Source organism: Medicago truncatula, chromosome 4 (assembly GCF_003473485.1).
Source record: "Medicago truncatula cultivar Jemalong A17 chromosome 4, MtrunA17r5.0-ANR, whole genome shotgun sequence".
Classification (NCBI taxonomy): domain Eukaryota; kingdom Viridiplantae; phylum Streptophyta; class Magnoliopsida; order Fabales; family Fabaceae; genus Medicago; species Medicago truncatula.
In genome coordinates this window covers 13,857,499-13,877,990 of record NC_053045.1, presented here as the reverse complement: position 1 = coordinate 13,877,990, position 20,492 = coordinate 13,857,499, and the positions used below count along the sequence as shown (strand labels likewise).

At 31.6% G+C, this 20,492-nt stretch overlaps 3 protein-coding genes across 3 annotated transcripts; all 3 read right to left on the bottom strand.

Annotated features, from left to right (window-relative positions):
• Positions 1-1,202: 1,202 nt before the first annotated feature.
• Positions 1,203-2,007, bottom strand: LOC112420780 (uncharacterized). The gene is made up of 2 exons (XM_024780464.2): positions 1,800-2,007; positions 1,203-1,691 (listed from the first exon to the last, which is right to left on the bottom strand). Exons 1-2 carry the CDS (start codon positions 1,927-1,929, stop codon positions 1,213-1,215), a joined length of 609 nt encoding a protein of 202 aa, XP_024636232.2. The 5' UTR covers positions 1,930-2,007; the 3' UTR covers positions 1,203-1,212.
• Positions 2,008-4,938: 2,931 nt separating this feature from the next.
• LOC25491874 (PLAT domain-containing protein 3) lies at positions 4,939-5,727 on the bottom strand. The gene is made up of 2 exons (XM_013599919.1): positions 5,656-5,727; positions 4,939-5,364 (listed from the first exon to the last, which is right to left on the bottom strand). The coding sequence occupies exons 1-2, from the start codon at positions 5,725-5,727 to the stop codon at positions 4,939-4,941; spliced, it is 498 nt and encodes a 165-aa protein (XP_013455373.1).
• Positions 5,728-14,747: 9,020 nt separating this feature from the next.
• LOC112421222 (uncharacterized) lies at positions 14,748-17,481 on the bottom strand. Its single transcript, XM_039832952.1, has 3 exons — positions 17,217-17,481; positions 16,388-16,469; positions 14,748-15,995 (listed from the first exon to the last, which is right to left on the bottom strand). Exon 3 carries the CDS (start codon positions 15,794-15,796, stop codon positions 15,173-15,175), a length of 624 nt encoding a protein of 207 aa, XP_039688886.1. The 5' UTR covers positions 15,797-15,995; positions 16,388-16,469; positions 17,217-17,481; the 3' UTR covers positions 14,748-15,172.
• Between the last annotated feature and the right edge of the window lie 3,011 nt (positions 17,482-20,492).

Sequence of the window (20,492 nt, the reverse complement as noted above, 5' to 3'; positions counted from 1 at the left end):
TTTAAAAAGAGTATACATGCCAATATATAAGGGGTTATGCACTTTTTTTTAAAAATTTTTATTGGTCAATTTTATTCTCTATTTACTATTAAATTAAAATGTTGATCTATAAAAAGCGTAATAAAATTGCAACGGTTCTCTTAAAAAAAGGAAGAAACAAACAAAATTGTAATCTCCATACCAATATATAAAGAGAGCACACCTTTTTACGGGTTGAATTTTTATTGATCAATTTTACCCTTCATTTACTAGTAAAGTAACATATTGATTTCGACTTGTTCAAAAAATATAATAATATAATGGATTATTATCAACGTTGTGTCTAATAAATTTGTGAATATAGTTTTTAATAAGATAGGTTTTGCTACACAAAAAGGGTTAGCGACAATGTCTTTTTTTTTTTTTTTCTTTTTTCTTTTTCTGCCTATCTTTCATTCATGTGTAATTTTCTACTAACATTTCAATTATTAAACCAATAACTAATATAAATTAATATAAATTAGACACATACGTAAATTTTGAAGTGATATCCACAAACTAATTTCACTCCATAGATGAAAATGTGTTTAATGTGTCTTTTTGTATGTAAGCTTTATACCCTTACTTATTTATGCGAAAATCTTCTACTTTTCATCTTTCAAGATATGACTAATACAATAAGAGATATGTTTTAAAGAAATAAATGATTATATATAAAGACATGACTTTTCTTAAAAGAGAAATTATAGGTTCGGAGGGACAAAGCCTCGTCAATTGAACTTATGCAAGTTGTTTGTCATACTCCTCCTACATATATAATCACAAATAACAATTGTTCACCAAAACATAAAAAATTCAATTGAAAATAATTTAAATATACTTAGGGTTCGTTTGGCCCTACTTTTGTTAGGTCTAAAAGTCACTTTTAGAATAAAGTTGAAAATTAAAATTTTGAAGTTGAAGTTAAAGTTGTTTGGTATTTGTTGTTTTTTTCAACTTAATTAGTACTTTTAAGTTCAAATTTGTTTGGCAAAATATTTTTAAAAGAGCTTTGAGATTTTATTACAAATTATTATAAATAAAATAAAAGACATTTTTTTTAAAAAAAATTAAATTTTGTAAAGGCCTGATTTTTTTTAGACCAAATTAAAATTTATAAATTATTATATAAAACATTATCATAAATTAAATTGAAAGCGTTTGAAAATAATCCAATATTAGAAACATAACACATCATAAACTTGAACGATTTTTGTTTTCCAACAACTTAGTGGCTATTCGATTTCTAGCTCTATCCATGTAGCTCCCATCTTGTACTCTTAAATTATTTGAACTCGAATCTTCATTAATGTTTCTTTCTTCTTCTCGTTCGGACATATATCCAGTGATTTGGTCCCATTTGTTGAATTCCTCATCTTGAACACCACATATTCGAATAAAGTTATGAAGTGCTGTTGTTGCAACTATGATCTTTTCTTGTTTGATTAGTGGAAATGGTCTCATATCACATAAAATATGCCACCTTTTCTTCCAAACACCAATTGTTCTTTCAATGACATTTCTAAGTGACGAATGTGCATGATTGAATACTTCACGAATGCCTTGTGCTTGACTTCCATCTCTAAAATCAGGAATGTGATATCTTTCACCTTTGTATGGTGATAGATATCCTTTCATGTTTGGATATCCTACATCAACCAAGTAATACTTTCCTAAAAATATTTATAAAAAAAATATCATTGTTAGTTTACATAAAAATTATTGCGAGAACTATATAAATTACAAATTTTATTTATAAAAAAAAAAAAGATTAATCGTACCTTCAGGAGGATGAGGGAACACATTTTTCATTTCTTCAAGGACTGACGTAAGAATACGTGTGTCATGCGCAGTACCAGGCCAACCAACAACATCAAAAGTGATTAACATGTCTAAGTTACAGACTAACATGACATTTTACGTTGGATATCCTTTTCTGCCAATATAACGAATTTGATCTTTAGTGGGAACAATGGAAGGAATATGTGTTCCATCACTGATGCATCCTTCAAAATAAGGCCAATACCTTTTATCATCCTTTGATTTTGGACGGAATTTCTGTGAAGTTAAAATCAGGAGGCCTCACAATTTCTTTTGCTAGTAAACATAAACTTTCTAAAACTTCACTAAACCTCCTACTTACGGTCTCTCCTGATTTTCCAAATTTATTTTGAATATTTCTATTAGTCTCGCTATGCGCACAACTCCAAAGAAACATAACAAGTGCCTCCAAGGATGTCATTTCATTTGATGGGTGTAACCCTTACTCACTAATAACTTTTCAAGTTTCAATACAGCATGAGTTTCCATTCTAAACATATTATAACTTTCACATGGGGTGTTAAGAGTTTGTCGAACCCAAGTCCATCCATGAGAATAAAGAAATCGATTACCTTGCTTTAGCAAGTACTTCATATGATATTCATATGCAATCATCGCTGCCCCATAACATATTTTATAAAACATGCATTTTCTTTTTTTAACTTTTCTTGAATGCTCATCAATCTGATTAGAAGACATCTATAAACAATTTCAAAAAAATGACATTAGTATCCATAGCTGCAATTCGTTTATTCTAAATGGAAGAAAAAGAGATCTAACAAAACTAATAGGTAAGAAACTGAATAGACTTACCGAGATAAAGATCCATATGAGATCATAGATAATCAAACAATATAATAAACAAAAAGCAGGCTAGTACTAATAGACAAAACATATACTGAATTTAATATGGGCTTTTTAACAAGATTACCATTAAAGAACAAAATGACATAATTTGAATCCGTTGATGACAGGAGAAAGCAACCAAAGTATAAAAATTATGTATAGTAATATATCATATAAAAGGCATAAGGAAAGGTAAGCAACAAAAGGACAAAAATTAAACAAGATCTATTTAAATGAAAAGAATAAAATATAAAAATGTACCTGCACCAATGGTCAACGGCGGCAGCAAGCATAGGTGTGGCAGAAAGCACTGAAATGGAAGAGATATATATGACTAGGTTTTATGCAGTTTTCGCGGTTTCATGAAAAGGGAAAAAATGGATTGGCGGATTTTACCAAAAATTAATAAAAAAATAGGAATATGTTGGCTTGGGCAGGAATCGAACCTGCATAAGTGAATTTCACCTCCGAAAAGTTGTCCTAAAGTTCCCTTTCACAACTTATTTTCAAACTGACTTTTATTGAATTTCCTTCTTTGTAAAAAAGACACTTATTTTATTAAGAGCTTTGTTAAAATTGTGTTTGACCCCACTTCTTCTTAGAAGTAGAAGAGAAGTGAAAAATAAGTAGGGCCAATATGCTACAATTATCTGGCATCTTTTTGGGCGATCATCACCATTTGGCCAGAGATGTAGTCTTATGAAGCTCATTAATGAATGGTCCTCTACCAAGCTTCCTCATCTAATTTACAAAAAACACAAAATTATTAATTTATTAAACATTAAATTTTACAGCCACATGCACTAATTAAAACAACATTCCTCCAATGCTCCATCATTTTCCAAATTCATTTTCATAAAACAGCATGCATCCATTTTTGTAAGAATCAATCTTTTTAACCGCTAATCCCAACTTCATGACCAACCTATAAGCATTATAACAACTTGCTGGTAGATTATATATTTAAACAGAATCGCGTCCAACAACATCTTCGTAACATCATCCACACCATTATTAGGAACATTATAATTGGAGTTATGAGCTATAAGCCTCACACACATAGATAACTTATTGTGCGAAAACCCTTCAAACAATGGTGTATTACTTTCATTTAGCAATTGGAAAATCTCCGCGCTTTCTCATTCGGGAGTTGTTCCCCTCGATCATCTTCAACATCATCGTCGTAAGACAATTCCACCACTAAAACGTTTGCAATATCGTTGACATATATTTTTTTGGTCTAGTAGCCTAATGCCTAGTGCTCACACAATTTAATGTGGAAAAGTGGGGTGTCCGAGATTCGAACCCCGACCCCTGCATAAATTATGCAATGTTCGTTGACATATTTAACTTCAAAATTATAATTTTTTTTGCTTGCGGGCGCTACTACTACCATAAAACGGATTTCTCAATCGACAAGACTAATTTGTCGATTATGTATTGAAAAACACATGTATCCAACTATCTAAAGTTAATATTTTCAAGCTTAACAAAACTAATACTTTAACAAAATATTTCACATTTAATTCACCTAAAAGATGGAAATTTATAAAGTATTTTGTTCAAGTTAAATTTAGCAAAATGATGAAAATTTATGAAGTATTTTGTTCAAATTAAATTTAGAGAATTTCAAATGACACCTAAAAGATAGGAATTTTAAATTTCTTCATTCCTACAATTTTCTTAAATTTTCAAAAAAATGCAATTTGACTCTGAATATTTTTTAAAACTACAAATTGACCCTTCATTTTTTCAAAAATTATAAATTGATCCCTCAAAATTTTCAAATTAAAAATTAAAAATTATAAAAGATTCCCAAAATTGATGACAATGAAATTTTATTACTTCACCCATATAAAAATATTTAGAAATAAAAACAATTTAATTAAATCATTTGAATTGCCTAAAATTCTAAATTATTCAAAAAAAATTAATTAGCTTATCCAAACAGACAATTAGAGTTAGACAAGGGGTTTTTTCACTTTGGAGGAAGTGTTAGCTGAGTGTTGGTCTCTGTTAGTTAATTTTTCTTTGCAAAATGATGTGGAGAATGTTTGGCAATGTGGGTAGTAATCCTAGTGACATTAACTCAGGAAAAAAAGCTTAAGAGATTATCTCTAAGTTTAATTTAATATTCGATTCTCCATTACAAAACACAATTCAAATATTAACCAAATTGAAGAATAATGAAATCCAAAAAAGAATAAGTCTAAAAACTAAGAAAAATGGTATATTAGATTATATAATCTAATATCATGCAGAGGATGAAGAATGGGGAGCAGTGAGACGACAACGATCAATGATAACACTGAGGTTATAGGGTGCAACATCTTTGGCAAGCCACTGATCAACATAGAAGATGGTTTGGGAACAAGGTTTGTGGGGACCAGTGGAGGTGACCTCCACGTAGTCGCAGTACCACCCATGGTGGTACCCAGATCCGTCTGAGGCGAGGTTGAGGCGGCAAACACGTGAGTTGATGCATGGTCCACGTCCGGTGAAGGCATCCACATTTCCACGCTCGAAGTAGTTATGACCTTCTCCCATTGCACCCCATGATTTTAGGTTTGGGATCCACACTGATTGGTTCTTTGCATCGTCGAATCTAATGCTGATTTTCGAATCTGTTCCACCTTTGATGATTGATCCAGTCTTTACATATATTGTGTATACGCACTCCTATTTGCATTCATATTCATCATCATTAACAACAAAAACGAATATAAAATTAAAAACTTACGATAATGTAAAGTACAAATCATACGTTTCAATAAGGTCGTATTGGATCTGGCTCCTATCAAAATGGAGTGAGGTTTTTTGGATGTAATAATGTGAGTATTGTTTAATCCAAACAAATGATAATGGTTATTACTTCATGCATATGCCGATCATTAGAGTTACAAGATCAAATGGAAATTAAATGAGATTAGTGTAATTAAATAAAGTGAAGAGGGTAATTAAAATACTTACATTGGAGTCTCCTGTATTTGCATGAAGGAAGAGAGTTAGAAGAAGAAAGAACTCTAAGGAGTGATTCTTCATTTTCTAATTACTTTGTGATTTGAGTTAGATGCAGATTTTGGAACGTAAGAAAGATGGAGCAAGCATATTTACGCATTTAATGGCATTTAGATGAGCCAGGTCAATACTTTAATTTATTTATAAGTTAAATATGTTTTTAATACTTCTAAATATACTATCAACTTTAGTTTTAGGCTTTCTAAAATATTTCTTGGACCTTAAAAAATATTATTTCGATTTTTTGTCGCTCTAAATTGTGTTTTCAATTATTTTCACGGAAAATGCTGTTCCTCGCGAAAAATTGCATCCCAAAAGCGTTACGATTCACGAGATAAATTGTTATGTACAATAAGTAATTATTTTACTAATAACACCACCCTCATGTATGATTAGTGGGGTGCTTTTTAACAGCTTTTCTCAGTTCGGGACAAAATCGTTGGATATTTCTTCGCTATATATAGCAATGGCCTGCATTTTTTCACAGTTTATGTACAAAAGTTAAAGTTACGTGTGCCAAAAATAGTTTTTTTTTTTTTTTTTACCATATACAACTAACGAGACCTTCAATCGTTATTAATTTTTGGTTTAAATGTATCATTGGTCCCTGTACTTTATCAGATTTTGGCATTGGTCCCTGCACTTTTTTTTTGTTTGGCATTGATCCATGCACTTTGTAAAAATATTGGTATTGGTCCATCTGTTAAGTTTCTGTTAAAAAAGAAAGGGTTAATTATGTTTAAGGTTCCTATAAATAGGCGCATTTTCAACATTAGTCCCAACTTAAATTTTATTAAATTTTTGGTCCTCCACGTTTTTGGCCGTTAGCGAATTTGGTCCCTACCGTCAATTGTTGATGATTGGGTTAACAGAGGGAAACAACTAAGTTTAAACAAATAAGGCATAAAGTTTAAACAGAACATTATGCGGCCTAAGGGGCACTTTTTAATTCAATAAAATTATTCGAGATTTTCTCTCAATTCTAATGGATTCTGAAAACTCTTATTTTGATAGGTTTGTCGCTTACAACCTATCAATTTATCTTTGAGGAGTGTTATTTGAACAACCGTTTGATTAATAACTTTTGGGACAACCATAATTTACAAAGAAAAAGTTGGTATTTGCACGAAAATCAAAGCAATAGAGAGATAAAATAAAAAGTAATGTGAGTATGAGAGAGAAAGTTGTTACAAAAGTTGTCACAAAATGAATGATCAAATATCATTTCTCTTTATCTTTTAGGTTTAACGCTTGTTAACCCTTATTTGTTTTTCACGCACTTAATGTTTTTTGATGCTAGGGAAATAAATTCCCTTTTATAATAACACGTGACATGGGTTTTTATTACCCATTCACACACAAACACATCACGTGGCTAATGAGCCCAAACACAACACACACATTTTTTTTTCTTTTTTCTAAAATAAATGTATGGCCCCACTAGAGGAAGGACCCACGCAACAATTATGACTGTGAAAGATTCTCTCAAGGCCAAGTTAGAAGCTACTAGGTTGAAAAATAAAGATGCCGCAGATAACGGCCAAGAGTCAAGGTTTTTAATATGTGGGGTGATGATGTGATGGTGTTTTTGCGAAAAGAGAAATTTTCTGTTGGTACCTACAGTAAGCTACAACCCGCCAAGTATGGTCAATTCAAATTGACTCGCAAGATCAATGATAATGCATATGTAGTAGCACTTCCAGATTCTATGAACATTTCCAACACTTTGAATGTCGCAGACATTCATGAATACCATGCAGATGAGGTCCTTTATCAAGATGAGAACTCGGGGTCGAGTTCTTCAGAGATGGAAGAGACTGATGTAGGAGGGTGTTTTTTTTAGTAATTTTATAGTATTTTATTTTAGCCACATCTTAGTAATATTCTAGAACTTTCTATTATTATTTCGTTTTGTTTTATTTCGGCTCACAAATTTGTTATTTATTTTGCTATTTAAACAGAACATTATGCAGCCTAAGAGACACTTTTTTATTCAATAAAATTATTCGAGATTTTCTCTCAATTTTGGTGGATTCCGAAAACCCTTATTTTGATAGGTTTGTCGCTTGCAACCTGTCAGTTTATCTTTTAGGTTTAGCGCTTGCGAACTCTTGCTTCCGTGCTGCGTCACTTTTGCATAATAAACTCATGCTTGATGAGAATCTCAAATAGGGCCGTTCTTTAAAATTGGTGAGGTTTAAAGCATAATTTAATATGAGGTTTTTATTTTGTTTGTATACGAGACATTTTTGTTTATAAAATTTAAAATTAAGAACAAGTGATTTGTTGTTTCAACTTCACCACAGCCACTTATACAAAGAATTCTATTAGGCATGGAATTTCCAGATAAAGAAAATAAAAAACAACACTGTTGATTAATTTTTAATCAATATTGCTTGCCGTCATCTTCCACTTCATTATGAAGATAGACGGTGCGGCATTATGATTAAATATGTATAAATAATGTTGCTTGTTACATAAGAATTACTCTCATTTATAAATATATTTTTCATAGCTTATTGTATTCAATGTGAGACTTCTATCGACAACTCTCCTTTCTTATTTTAGCCGATAGCTTTATTGTACTAACATATTCAAAGCTAAATCCTCCACACAACGATCTTTAAAAATTATGTTTCCCATCAACCTACTACTTGCTTACTTACTCAGACTACTATAAAATGAATTTCTGGGACAACATCCATATCCACTTTCAATACCAACTATCTGAGATCTTTGCACCAATTCTCCAAAATCTTCCACACGTTTTTGTTTGAGCACCCTCACCCATAAACCCTTTTTCTCAACTAAATTATGTATAGATTAGTTATTTGAAGGAATGATTTCATTTCTAATTTTTTATATACACCATTGTTCAAAAAAAAAAATCATATAAGCCAAAACCCTAGCAGACCAAACTGTTGTCAGACACATTGATAATCTCCTTCTGAAGTTCAGGTAGGTCTCCAATCTTTGAAAATGAGATATTTCATCATATGTTTGCGCAGTAAATAGCCGCAAGCAATTATACGTTGAAGAACAAGTGATTTGTTGTTTCAACACCTAGACCACTTCACTAAAAACTATTTACAAGCAATATTTTTAATTAACTCTTAATCAATCATTTGCCAATGTTTGAACTGCGTTGCGGGGAATCTTCTGCAAAACTTGAACAAAAAGAAGTAGATGATGGTGATTGCACATAAATTCAAAAGCGTACGACACACTAAGCTTTAGGTTCGATCAGCCCCAACTAATTTATGTCAAGCGAAAGTAAACTAGTATTGTGGCTAATCCCTTTCAGGATAATTTGGATACCTTGAAACGAATTACAAAATAAAATCAAATGTATCAATCATATATTGTAGAATCAAATTTTCTCATTTAATCTCGTTCACTAAAGAAAAAATAAGAAATGATTTAATATCATTTTCAACCAAGTTTTGAGTCATGAATGATGAATTTTCGTTCGTTGTCTTTCTTCTTATTAACAAACTTTTATACCATTGATAAAGGGAAACATCTTTTTATGAGTTTGTAACAATGTTATATCTAAAATGGTATATCACAATTTGTTCAAAATTAAACACCAAAAATAAAATGGTCAAGTGGTCACAAAACGCATTGTTAATTAAATCTGATTACAATAGGAAGAACAAATCATGTCTAGTTTCGAATTCACTAGACCCATCAATACAAAAATATTATTAATTTATTCTAATCACATGATTATCGAAGAAATCTCTTATCTTATCTCTTAAGAGAGGTATCCGATAAAATCGTGATTAAGAGCAAATACACATTATTAATAGGTGATGATTTTTCCCCTTTTATAAACATACTTTTAAATGAAATTTTATTCGATGTGAGACTCATAACATCAACCCTCATGTTTCTACAACAGCTATGTTATGAAACCTATTGAATTTTTCTTTTGAATTAAATCTTAAATAAAAAAAATATGTTTCCCTCCCACTCGGTCCACTAGAAATATCCACTTTCAATGCCCCATGGATCTTTCCTTCAACTATAAACCCTTATTTTCGTCTCTCTTTCTCCACCAATGTGAGGTGTGGTATATCAATTGATTATCAACACGACGACACCACACAAACAAACTCACTTATGAAATTTGATACAATTTATGTCAAATGTTAGTTATTGGTAATGTTGCAAGAAAAACTTTTGTTTTAATATAATATCTTTGATTACATCAAGCCTATATATTTTTAACATCTCTAATAATAACAAAGTCTTAAGAATGTGGTATGTCAAATATGTACATACTTTGCTGTTCATAGTCTTAAGAATAATTTTTTTTTTGTTGGGTTTAGTGAATATGAAATTAGACATTATAGACTATTTATTCCTGTTGCGCGCTCTTCTTGGCCATTTGTGCATCCTACCTTCCCATGATAAGAGTGCATCTTCATATTTCCAAGTTCTTTGACGGTGGCTAAACCCTTTGTTCCACCATTTCCTTGACAGGCATCTTGACTATGTATCTTTTTAGAATGTTTTGCAGCCTCTTAAAGTCACATCCTTCTTCTTCTTTCTTTCACTCTTCTATCTAGGGATGACAATTGAACCCAGGCCCGATGGATACCCGCAAAAAAAACCTGCAATGGGTAGGGTAAAACCCCGCTTTTATGGGTCTGGGTAATTACCCACAAACATAAAAGGGTACGGGTATGAGCACTATACTACCCAGCCCCGCAACCCGCATATATGTATTTATATATTCAAAAAAATAAAAATAATAATAATAAATAATTTATGTATATTAATTAATTAATTAATTAATTTACCTGACTATTTAAGCTTAAACCTAAACCTAAAAATTGTTGATTACAGTAACCTAAACCTAGCCTCTTGAGTTGATTCTCTGCTGCTGCTGCGTGCCTTTCGTTGCTTTCTGTTAATCCTTCTCTTCTACTTCTAGGTAACATCTTATTTCCCGTTGTTTTGTTCTCTCTTTTCCAAATGTTTTACCAAATTCAATCCAATTATTTTATAAAATAGTATTTACACTTTTCTGATACTTTCAGTTTTTTTCTCATATTGTTTTTCATCGTACTTCAGTTTTTTTCTATATTGATTGATATAAAATCAATATTACACTTTTGTGTTGTTTTTAATATAATCAAACTAACACTGGAAATTTTCAATTCACTTTTGTGAGTAGAAAGGAAAACACTTCTTACGCCATTCAGTCATGACTCAATGGCTGATTTGTTTTTCTCTTGTTTTTTTTTTATAGTTTGAAAAACCAGACCTAGTCAGGTGCCTACCATGTTTGCAATTTTGGTAGGGACTGTTACATAATTATTTTTTTTTTGTCTGATTATGGTGGCACTTATATATGTAATTTTTTTAAATTTAAATGCAAAAGAATAAACAATTTACTCCATATACTATCATGCATATAAACAACTTTCTATCAATATTCTAATCTATCATGCATATAAACAACTTTTCTGAAATAACTTCGGCCGTATGTGGACACTCTACATACACAAACCTATCATGCAAGATATTTATTAGATATGAAGACAATGCAAATTCTATATTAAAGATAATGTTAACAAATTTCATGTAAATATCATACCTTAATATGCGACTTTGCATACTCCAATCATCACTAATGTAGTGAGCTGTAATGACCATATACCCTTTCTTTTGGTTGCTAGCTGTCAACATATATGATGTCAAAGCAATTTTACTCTCAATCTTGTCTAGGAGTCCCATGGTCTTCAACTTTTCATTTTCATAGATTTTGATAATATCACTTTTAACCGTGTTTCGACTAGGAACCTTGAACAAATGTTGCAGACCTTCTGAATATGCTCTAAACCCCAAATGATCAACTATTGAAAGTGGAGGATACTCATGAATTATTATCATACTAGCAAGGTCTTTTCTTTATTTTTCAGGATCAAAATGATAGTTACTCAAATAAGAAGATGACCCAAAACTCAAAGTACGTATATCGAAGACGATAATGAAAAATTTGTGACAAATCAAAGTGATTCCGATCAGAATGGGATCCAACGCAATACAAGAATTAGTCATGGAAAACAAAACCAGATGCAAATCAAGATTCGTATGATGAATACGAGTAACACATCATGGACAAAAAACAGAAGAACGATTATGATTGTAGACTTCAAGAACCACTGCTTCATAGAGTTGAATATTATAGGTGATCGGGACTGAAATCGAGCCAAATATCCAAAATCATCAATAGTAATTGCTCTTGAACAGTTTAACCCTTGGATTTTGAAAAACATATAAAGCAAAATCAAGCATGGAGCATCTTTCACAATATTTTCAGAATCGAGAAGAAATTTGGGGAAATGGAGCATGATGAAAACGAACCGATGAATAAGAACATTGATCGAAACTGAGCATAACAACATTGATGGAAACTGAGCATAAATTGAGAGAATCAGATGAAATAGGAAAATGGGAATAGAAAATGAAGGCCAATGGTACATATACAAAATATGAAAAGGTCACACAAAATGATTACATCAAATTATAACGTAGTCTTAAGAATGTGGAAGAAAACATATTTGTTTCTAGTGGGCTAAGCAAGCAGGTGGGAGGAAAACATATTTGTTTTTTAAAGTTTAGTTCAGAAGAAAGATTCAATAGGATGTATAAGATAGTTGCGATAGAAAAATGAGGGTTGATGTTATGAGTCCCACATCGGATAAAATGTCATTTGAAAATATGTTTATAAATGTGGAAAATCATCACTAGTTAATGTTGTTTGTTTGTTCTTTAATTACAAACATATTGGTTGTTTGACTTGTTTCTCTTAAACTAAACTTGAGCCCCTTTCATTTAAGAGATATTTCCGATAGTTTTGTAATTAAGAATTAATTAATGATAGATTTTTTTATTGTTGGGTCTATTAGCGCAACTTAGATTTCTTCATACACAAGCAATCACAGTTTTAGGGTTTCTATAAAGAAGATGAAGTTGGTTATGGTGGTTTAGGGTTTGTTATGGATTGGAGAGTGAGTGAGTATTGAAAGTTTGTTATTCACACAACTTGACCTAAAAATTTTCTTCTTGTTTTTCAAAATTTTTACAAAAAAAAGTCAGCAAACATTTGTTTTACACCAAATGCATTTCCATGAGTATTTTTCCCTTTTAGTTACTTGTTTTACAAGTTGACTTCATTTTTTTTTTTTTTATAGTTTTTTTACATTTTTATTTTGTTATTTCATTCTCAAGAAAACTCAATTTCATCAAACCCAAAACTCCAACTTTGATTCATTTCATTTCTCTATCATTCCCAACCACAAAAATCACAACTTTACACCAATTATGTTTTCTATATCTCAAAATTCAAACTATTTCAAAAATAAAAAATAAAAACTAACTTTGACAAATTCACCCAAAATGCACATTTCACTCTTATTTGATTCCTTGTCCACATTTTGGGCATCTAGAACCATCTTCACCTCAACATTTTAACACACCTCAACACTAATGACCAAAAATCATCTAAAAAAGTCACAAAAAACTAATTTTTGCAAAAATTTCAAACTACCCTTTCTTACTCCCCACGTAACCTAATTTTTCACTCTTGGTGACCAAGTTACTTCCTCTATAAGTACCCAACAAACTCAGTAGAGAGGGGGCCGAATTTGAGAGTTAGAGAAATCACCATTTTCACAAAAAAACCCAAAATCTTCAAACCACCATAAAACTTCATTCTTCTTCAACCCAAAGCTTCTAAACACTACCAACAAACTAAAAACACTCAAAAACTCAATAAAAACCACCCAAAATCGTAAATTCCAAAGTCAAAGTTTCATGAAAAAAGTTGGAATTGGTGAGACCAATTCAGAGCCTAAACAAGGTGGCTTTTGACATATTTATGTTACTTGAAGTGTTATGAAGCTTTTCCATTAGTTAGTTTTTCTTAATTTGTTGTTTTTTCTGAAAGTGTGCTTTCAACCAACACAAAATCAGAGTTCATCTGTTCAAAGAAATTAGTAATCATTCCATGTGTGTTATGATACCATGTTGCATTTATATAGGATGACTAATCAGTAGCTAACTAACTAACTCCTAATCTATAATTTTCTAAATTTCTAATAATAACATAGTCTTATGAATGTGGTATGTGATGGTCAAATATGTACTTATCTCGAAGAAATATGTAGATAAGAGAGATTATGCTCGTGACATTAAAACCTCAAGAGAGATTTATGATATCTCATTGATTAAGAACTAATGAATAATATATTTTTTTATTGTTGGGTCTAATGAATTTTAAACTACAAATTAAAGAACTGGGGAAACTTGAAGACGCACTCTTATCACGGGAAGGTAGGATGCGCAAATGGCCAAGAAGAGTGTGCAGCAAGAATAGTCTATGATCACTAATTTCAAATTCACTAAACCCAACAATCAAATAAAAAAAATTTATTAATTAATCACATATAGTTACGGGAAATATCTTTTAGAGAGCTCTCAATCTTAAGAGATACATACCTGACATACTTATAAAAATTTAATAAAAAATATTGTTTTAAATTGAATTGAAAATTAATTAATTTGAAGTACATGTCACAAAAAGGAGTCCATGTATTCTCCATTTACATCTTGCTCCATTTAGTCCATTTAGAATTCGGATGAAAAACATGTGGCAAAAATAGATTCAATGGTTCAGATTTAAAAATAAATAAAACATTTATTTTTAATAAAAAAACCAATTAAACTTCATATAGGTGTTCTCTCTTCTCAGCTTCCATTGTCACAAACTCTACCTCTCTAAATTCATCACCGTCGAATCCACCGATTGCGTCGCCATCCATCTCAAGTGCGCCGCCGTTCACTCAAGACTCAATAATATGGTTTTGAATCAGTCAATCACCGATATTGTTTCAACTGAAAAAAGAAACTTAGAACAATTGACTCAACTGCTACAACATGCTTCAACTTAAAGATGCAAACAACCAATTATAGAAAAAAATTCCTTTATTCTTTATTTTTTTATTGTTTGATAAAAGAAAATAAAAATCAACGAGATGAAATCAATTGAAAAAACCAACTAGATGAACTTCAATGGTGGTATGTGACGGTAGTGAGATCGGTGGGGAGCGATGGACGGACGGGAGCTATGGAGGTGTTGGACGACGGTGAGAGAAGCAAGAGATAAGAGGAAGTGGATACGGGAGACACTACTAAAAAAATTGGGAATAGAGACGGGCAATATCCGTCTCTAAAATGAAAAAAATCTGTCTCTATACGTCTTAGAGACGGAATCAGAGACGGAACAGGGTCTGTCGTTGTTTTCGTCGTCTCTAAACACTGTAGAGACAGAATTTCATTTTCCGTCTCTGATCGTCTCTTGTAACATCATGATGCCACCTCATTTGGCTTGCAGTTTGCATTGAGGAATATAGTCTTTGAAGCCTTGGGATAATAGGGAAATACCACATCTTTTTTAAAGGAACATCTCTAATCTTACCATTTCTAGTGACACTTTTGTAACGGTTTTCGCCGCATTTTTACAATTACGGAGATTCTTATCTTCCGGATAGTAGTAAATCATACAACCATTTGGGCAGCAATGAATCTTTATGCAACCCAATCCAAGCTTTTCCATCGATTTCTTTGCACGATAGTAGTTTTTAGGCATTCGATTGTCATTTGGCAATGCTTTCCCCATAAACTCTACCCATTTATTAAAGCAATTATGTGAGTTATTGAAGTCAGACTTTATACTTAATGCTTGTATTGCAGCTGACAGTTCTGAATAACTTTCACAACCGTTATACAAGGGAGCTTGTGCAGCTTTCAACATCTTAAAAAAACTTTCTGCTTGTGGGTCAGGATCCTCCCTTATTTGTTCTGGACAAGCAAACTCTTCTTGCTCAAGATAATAACCAAGAGATGGTCCCGCTGCATCCATTACCATTTGCTCAAAGTTATTGAAGTCTTCCCGTATCCCAATGCTTCCATAATAGGAGTTGTTTGAAACCACTGGCATAACCGAAGGCCTTTGTTCACCGTGGCTACTCCAGTAATAGTAATCCTCCTTAAACCCCTTCATACAAAGATGTTTCATGACATCGTCAACTGACTAAGGCTTTCTACACTTGCATATTTTACATGGGCATCTCAACTTTCCTACTTTTTTGAAATCATCTTGTGCACAAGCAAACTCAACAAACTCACAAACCCCGGCCAAAAACTCATCTGTAACTCTACTATTATCAGGACGCATCCTATTATCCATCCACTTGCGATGTTCAGGAATCTCCATTCTATATTGAAAAATTGGTAGCATGTTAGTTATAATAGTTAATAGATTTATGTGTTTTTATTTCTCATATTGATAATAGCTAGGGGATACAATAAAATAAAATAGAAAAGCATTCACATTCAAAAGTTCAATACGAACAGAACAAAATATTTAGTGCTAATTAATAACAAAAATCAAAAACATAAAACTGTCAAAAAAAAAAAAAAAGAGGTAGTAAATAGGATCATAATACTTAGTAGATAATTTCCAGCTTTCATAAAACAATGGTTCTGTCTAAGATGATTAGCATTTGGTTTCATCTTAATTTTAAGGTGAAAATCAGGTAATCCACATCCAGTAAAACATGGAAGTTGCAATCTAATAACAAATAAAATCTCATTTAAGGTTCATTACCTGTCTGAAAAGAACGACAGGCTCCGATGGCTCAGATCTGACAAGCTCCTCTATAGATTTTGTGTAATTGGAAATCAAATCTCTGAAATAGAAGAAAACAACATGTATTTAGAATCTATGAACATAACCAAACAGAAATATCTAATACAATTTTTACAGACCTTCGTTGATTTTTACAGAATCTATGAAAACATGAAGTTGTAAAATTACCACAAAGTAAAGGAATTATGAATAAACTGAAATTCACATAGGAAAAACATTACAATTCTTTTTTTGAACAGAGTATCTAAGAAACTAAAATGACATAAAACACATGAAACGGGGAGAAGCCTTGATCCCATAACACCATTACCCTGTACAACACAGACACGATACAACACTAACACGTTGACGCCGATAATAATTTAAGAAAACACGTTGACATCAATAATAATTTGAGAAAATGAAACAATTGAATGCAATCATTCTGAGATTTTGTACATACAGTATACTTTCGTTCAAACAACTTTAAAGAAAATGTTGAAGAATCTTAGGGTATCATCTAATGAACTCAACAATATAAATCCAATTAATAAACCTTAAAAATAATCAAAATACACATGAAAAAAAAATTAAGATTTTAGAAACTTTCTCACCAATTTTTTACTCACGTGTAAACCCAATTTTTTTTTTAACCAAAAAAAAAACCTCAATTATTTTCACAACACTAATTTAGCAATTGGGTTTCACAACTCCAATTTAGATACCAGTATTTTCTAATTCACATAAGAAATTTAGCAACAAAAAACATGAAGAAAAAAAAAATTGAAATTGATAAACATTAAATTACCTAATATTTTTTACAAAGAATCTCCAATTAGTATTTGGTTTGTCTTTGTAACCCAAAATTGGAATTAGGGTTTGAAATTGGGAATAAGAGAAATTGATGGAAGTGAACTATTGGTAATTGAGGAGAAGGATGAATTGGGGTTGTTGATAACAGGGTTTGAAATTAAGAATAAGAAGAATTGATGGAGGGTGAGCTGTTGGAAGGAAGAAACATGGAGGTGAGAACAATCAAAGAGAAAAGGGAAGAACAGAGAAGAACGTGAAAGTAAAAGTAGGAAGTGAAGTTTTTTTTTTTGTGAATTATTATTATCTTATATTATTATTATATTATATTATTAAATATTAAATAAAAAATAAAAAAAGCATACCAAAGTTATGCTGGGCGGGCTCCTTCAAAAAAAGTGGGCGGCTATCGAAATAATTTGGTTGGAAAAATGAAAAATTCGTCAGAGACGGAATTCAGAGACGGAAATATTCCGAGATTTCCGTCTCTGCTAAAAGTTTGACTATTTTAATGACTAGTTAACCATTTGGAGACTGACACAAAGACGGATTTAAAGACGGAAAATCGTTGAGACGGAAATTTCCGTCTCTAAAACCGTAACAAAAAAATAAATTATAATTTTCGTCTCCTGCTCCTTTTTACCGTCTCCAATTCCGTCTCTGATAGAGACAAATCTAATTCCGTCTCTAAATTCCGTCGGTATTTCAGCTTTTTCTAGTAGTGAGATAGGAAGTGGGTGGGGATACGAGAGAGATTTAAATCTCAATCCTTGAATCTTTTTTTGCCACATGTCTCTCACCCAAGATTCTAAATGGACTAAATGGAGCAAGATGTAAATGGAGCATACTTGGACTCCACACAAAGTTATTGAAAATTTAAGTTTCTAATTTGACATATAAGTCAGCATAAATTTAATGTAAATTTAGTATGTAAAGTTTTATTTGACAACAAAGTTAAACTATAAATTTATCAGTAATATTCTGTAGTTTTTGTTGAATGTGTGTGTATATTATAGTTGTATTAATTTGTTTGTATTTTCAAATAATATAAAGTATATATGTAGTGTGTAATATTTGCACTGGAAATATATTATATTGTCAGTAAATAAATTACTTATATTTTTTATCGTCAAATTTATCGGTCATCGCATGGATATGGTTTTTTTGATAAGATCTCATGTAGACTTTGTTCCTATTATGAGTGGCTGGCTTGTAGAACATGTTCTCTATTTTAGCCGGTAGTGATTTGTGTGGTTGAAAAATGAAGGTTGGTGTTATCAGTCCCACACTTGACAAATATTTATTTGAATATGTGTTTATATGAATAGGAATATCTTCACCAATGAATATTTTGTATTTGTTGTTAGTTAGTGGGATTATGAAATCTATCTTAAATCTTAAGAGAGATTTTCGATATCCTACTGATTAAGAACTAATTAATAATATTGTTGGGTCTAATTAATTTTAAACTGCAAATCAAATCATTTGTTCCTTGTGTTCATGCACAAGTTCTTGTTCTTTGTGCTCTTGCACAAGATCTTACTCACCTAATTTTCAAAAAAAAAAAATTAGAATGATACAATGATTAAATTAAAGTAATAAGATTTTAGGCTAAAATATGGTTTTGGTCCCTGCAAATATACCTCGTTTTGGTTTTAGTCCTTGTAATTTTTTTTTGTTGTTTTTGATCCCTGCAAAATATTTTGTTTTTGAAAATAGTCCCTGGAGGGGCTATTTTCAAAAGTAAAATATTTTGCAGGGACCTTTTTAAAAATCAAAAGATTTTGCAGGGACTATTTTTCTAATAAATGGGTTCGGTCATCATGTACCACGTGTGCAAATCATCACAAAAGTGGGGCCAGAGACGAAAACCAAAACGAGATATATTTGCAGGGACCAAAAACAACAAAAAATCATTTACAGGGACTAAAACCAAAACGAGACATATTTGCAGGGACCAAAACCATATTTTAGCCAAGATTTAATTAACAGTGTACTTTGTGAAGATCAATTTGAACACTTTTGTTTATATTTTGTTAATTAATTAAAGGAATAAAAATAAAACGGGAATTATTTTTTTTTGGGTTTCGCACCGGTTTCCGACCCACCAAAGGTAAACGACTAATCTGGTTCATGCGTAGAGGTATGCGCACTGGCCAAACATTGTTCCCCATGGGAATCGAACTCGGTATTCTCCAGGTACGTCCTTGGAAGGAGCTCATTGCCACTAGAGCCCAAACAACTTGGTTTCAGTACACTTTTTATAGCCTATAAATAGAATGTTTTTATGAAAATATGTGTATTAAATGCATTGATAGTTGAACCGTTTGATTTTTTAAAATAATAATTACTTAAATTAGAATGTTTAAAGTTAAGAAGTTAGAATTTAAATTGTTAAAGTAATGGTAGTTTATGGTGAGGTGCCTTTTAATGGTGGTGATTGAAAACTATTTAATCACCATTAAATTATAAAAGAAAAGGTCTATTAAGCTTATCTCAATTGGTATGACAATGCATTATTATATGTAGGGATCGGGGTTCGAACCCGGACATCCCACTTATTAACCTTATAAGGTGAATTCTAGCTACTAGGCTACCTGACAAAAAAAAAATTATAAAAGAAAAGTGGTTGTTTCATTTTAACCGTGTAATTGAAAATGGAGAAAACTTGAGAAAATTGTCAATGGAGAGAATCCAAATCCACCGTTCAACATCAAGGTTTCAACGTGTACCAAATTATTAACTAATGCTAGCCAAATTATTGATTTATAATAAGTGGGTTGTGTTGCAAGAATTCATATCTAATAAGAGAGAATCAATGATATTTGAACTCTACGTGATATATCATATACTTTGTTCAACTTTCACTTTTTCAAGCAATGTGGAACTTTTAACTAACTTCACACTTACCATGCCACAACATATCTCACATTGGAGGAGAAGTGGTGATGGAGGTAGAGAGTTGAAAAAAAAGGTTTATGGTTGAAGGTGCTCAAGTCCTCAAACAAAGACACTCGGAAGAGTTTAGAGGTGGGAGCGGGAGACGTAAGTCAAATTGGTGCAAATATATGTGGTATTGAAATTTGAAAGTGGATATGAAAGCAGTCCCAGAAATTGATTTTCTAGTGGGCTGAGTAAGCAAGCGGCAGATGGAAGGAAAACATATTTTTTTGAAGGATCTTGGGTCAAAGTTTTAGTTCAAAAGAAAGATTCAATAGGCTGTACAACATAGTTCCTGAAGGTTGGGAAGCTGTCAAATCGAAGCTCGATTTAG

Coding starts and splice junctions, on each gene's coding strand:
- LOC25491874 (XM_013599919.1), bottom strand. CDS start 5,727: ATGAAGAATCACTCCTTAGAGTTCTTTCTTCTTCTAACTCTCTTCCTT. Junction 5,365..5,655: donor CAAATACAGGAGACTCCAAT/GTAAGTATTTTA, acceptor GAATGCAAATAG/GAGTGCGTATACACAATATA.
- LOC112421222 (XM_039832952.1), bottom strand. CDS start 15,796: ATGAAACATCTTTGTATGAAGGGGTTTAAGGAGGATTACTATTACTGG.
- LOC112420780 (XM_024780464.2), bottom strand. CDS start 1,929: ATGTTAGTCTGTAACTTAGACATGTTAATCACTTTTGATGTTGTTGGT. Junction 1,692..1,799: donor GTTCCCTCATCCTCCTGAAG/GTACGATTAATC, acceptor AAATATTTTTAG/GAAAGTATTACTTGGTTGAT.